Here is a 1276-nt window from a genome sequence, read left to right as displayed (position 1 = left end):
AAGCAACTGGTCTTTGCAGCTCAGATCTTCTGCACTCCATTGCCTTCAGCAGCATCAGAGGAGACTCCAAGGAATTGTCTGCTGATAGACTATTAAAAATAAGCCTTGATGACAGAGTCCCATGTTATTCTTGGCATGGAAGTTGGAAAGAGTTCAGAGAGTTCACAGTCATGTTTCTATAATAAACCCTCGGGCAAACCTCTTGTGTGAACGAGGTTTCCCAGCACGACTTCCACAAAATGTCACCCCCCACTAGTCCTAATATAAGTAGCAACACGCATGAAGATATTCATTAAAAATTAATGCACTGGTGCTGGAGAGATCAGTCAAGAGCACCAGCTGCTCTTCCAGAGGACCTGGGTCCCAGACCCAGCTCCCCCAGGGTGCCTCCCAACCCTCTGTAACTCTAGTCCCAGCGGATCCAATGCCCTCTTCTGGCTTCTACAGGCACTACATGCAAATGGTATGTATATAGACATACATACAGGCAAAACACCCACACACATAAAAATAAATAATAAAAAGATCAAAACTAATATAGCTACTTCTAACAAAGTTTTTTTTTGTTTTTGTTTTTTGTTTTTTTTTTTTTTTTTTTTTACTTTTCAGGGGTTTTAATGGTCAAAACAGAGAGGTCTGGTTCATTTCAGCTCCTTCACTGCCAAACCAGGGGGCAGGGACTGTTTCAGCTTCTCAGCCTTCTCCTTGTCTGTGATGACCAGGGTGTAAAGGTACCTGCTGCAGCGAACCTTGAACTTCACATTATCCTTGTTCTTCTTGATCTTGACAGATTTGGCATCCTTCCGCCGGGCTGTGAGCAGAAAGTCCTTGATTTCCTCAATTTTCCAAGGCATGTCAACGGACGCTCGGCGCTGGAGACCACACCCAAAATACTCACAGCCTAACAAAAAGTCTTAATTGAACCATTTGAGGAAAATGCAGAGCCTCACACAGTATAAGAAATAACAGTGGGAGCCAGACATAGGATATGCATGGAATTCCAACACTTCAGAGGCTGAAGCAAGAGGATGGTGAGGTTGAGGCTAGCCTGGGCAACACAGTGAAACCCCCTCCTAAAAATAAAAGTTACCTGGGAGATGTCTCAGTGCTGCACGAGCATTAAGAATTCAGACCCCCAGCACCTATTGAACAGCTGGGTTTGGTAGTGTGGATCTATAACCCCAGGCCTGTGCTAGACCGGCAAACAAGAGGGCCCCAGGAGTCCATTGTTCAGCTCGCTTAGACAATAGGTTCAATGAGAAACCCTGTCTCAAAA

The 1276-nt window shown here is 44.9% G+C and overlaps 1 protein-coding gene across 1 annotated transcript; it reads right to left on the bottom strand.

The window, feature by feature from the left end:
* Positions 1 to 600: 600 nt before the first annotated feature.
* On the bottom strand, positions 601 to 895 carry LOC114701406 (60S ribosomal protein L38-like). Its single transcript, XM_037203463.1, has one exon. It carries the CDS (start codon positions 852 to 854, stop codon positions 642 to 644), a length of 213 nt encoding a protein of 70 aa, XP_037059358.1. The 5' UTR covers positions 855 to 895; the 3' UTR covers positions 601 to 641.
* Positions 896 to 1276: the final 381 nt, after the last annotated feature.

The sequence above is a fragment of the Peromyscus leucopus genome, chromosome 3 (assembly GCF_004664715.2).
Source record: "Peromyscus leucopus breed LL Stock chromosome 3, UCI_PerLeu_2.1, whole genome shotgun sequence".
Taxonomy (NCBI): Eukaryota; Metazoa; Chordata; class Mammalia; order Rodentia; family Cricetidae; genus Peromyscus; species Peromyscus leucopus.
Note: the sequence above shows the minus strand (reverse complement) of the source record. Positions and strands in the feature narration are given on the sequence as shown.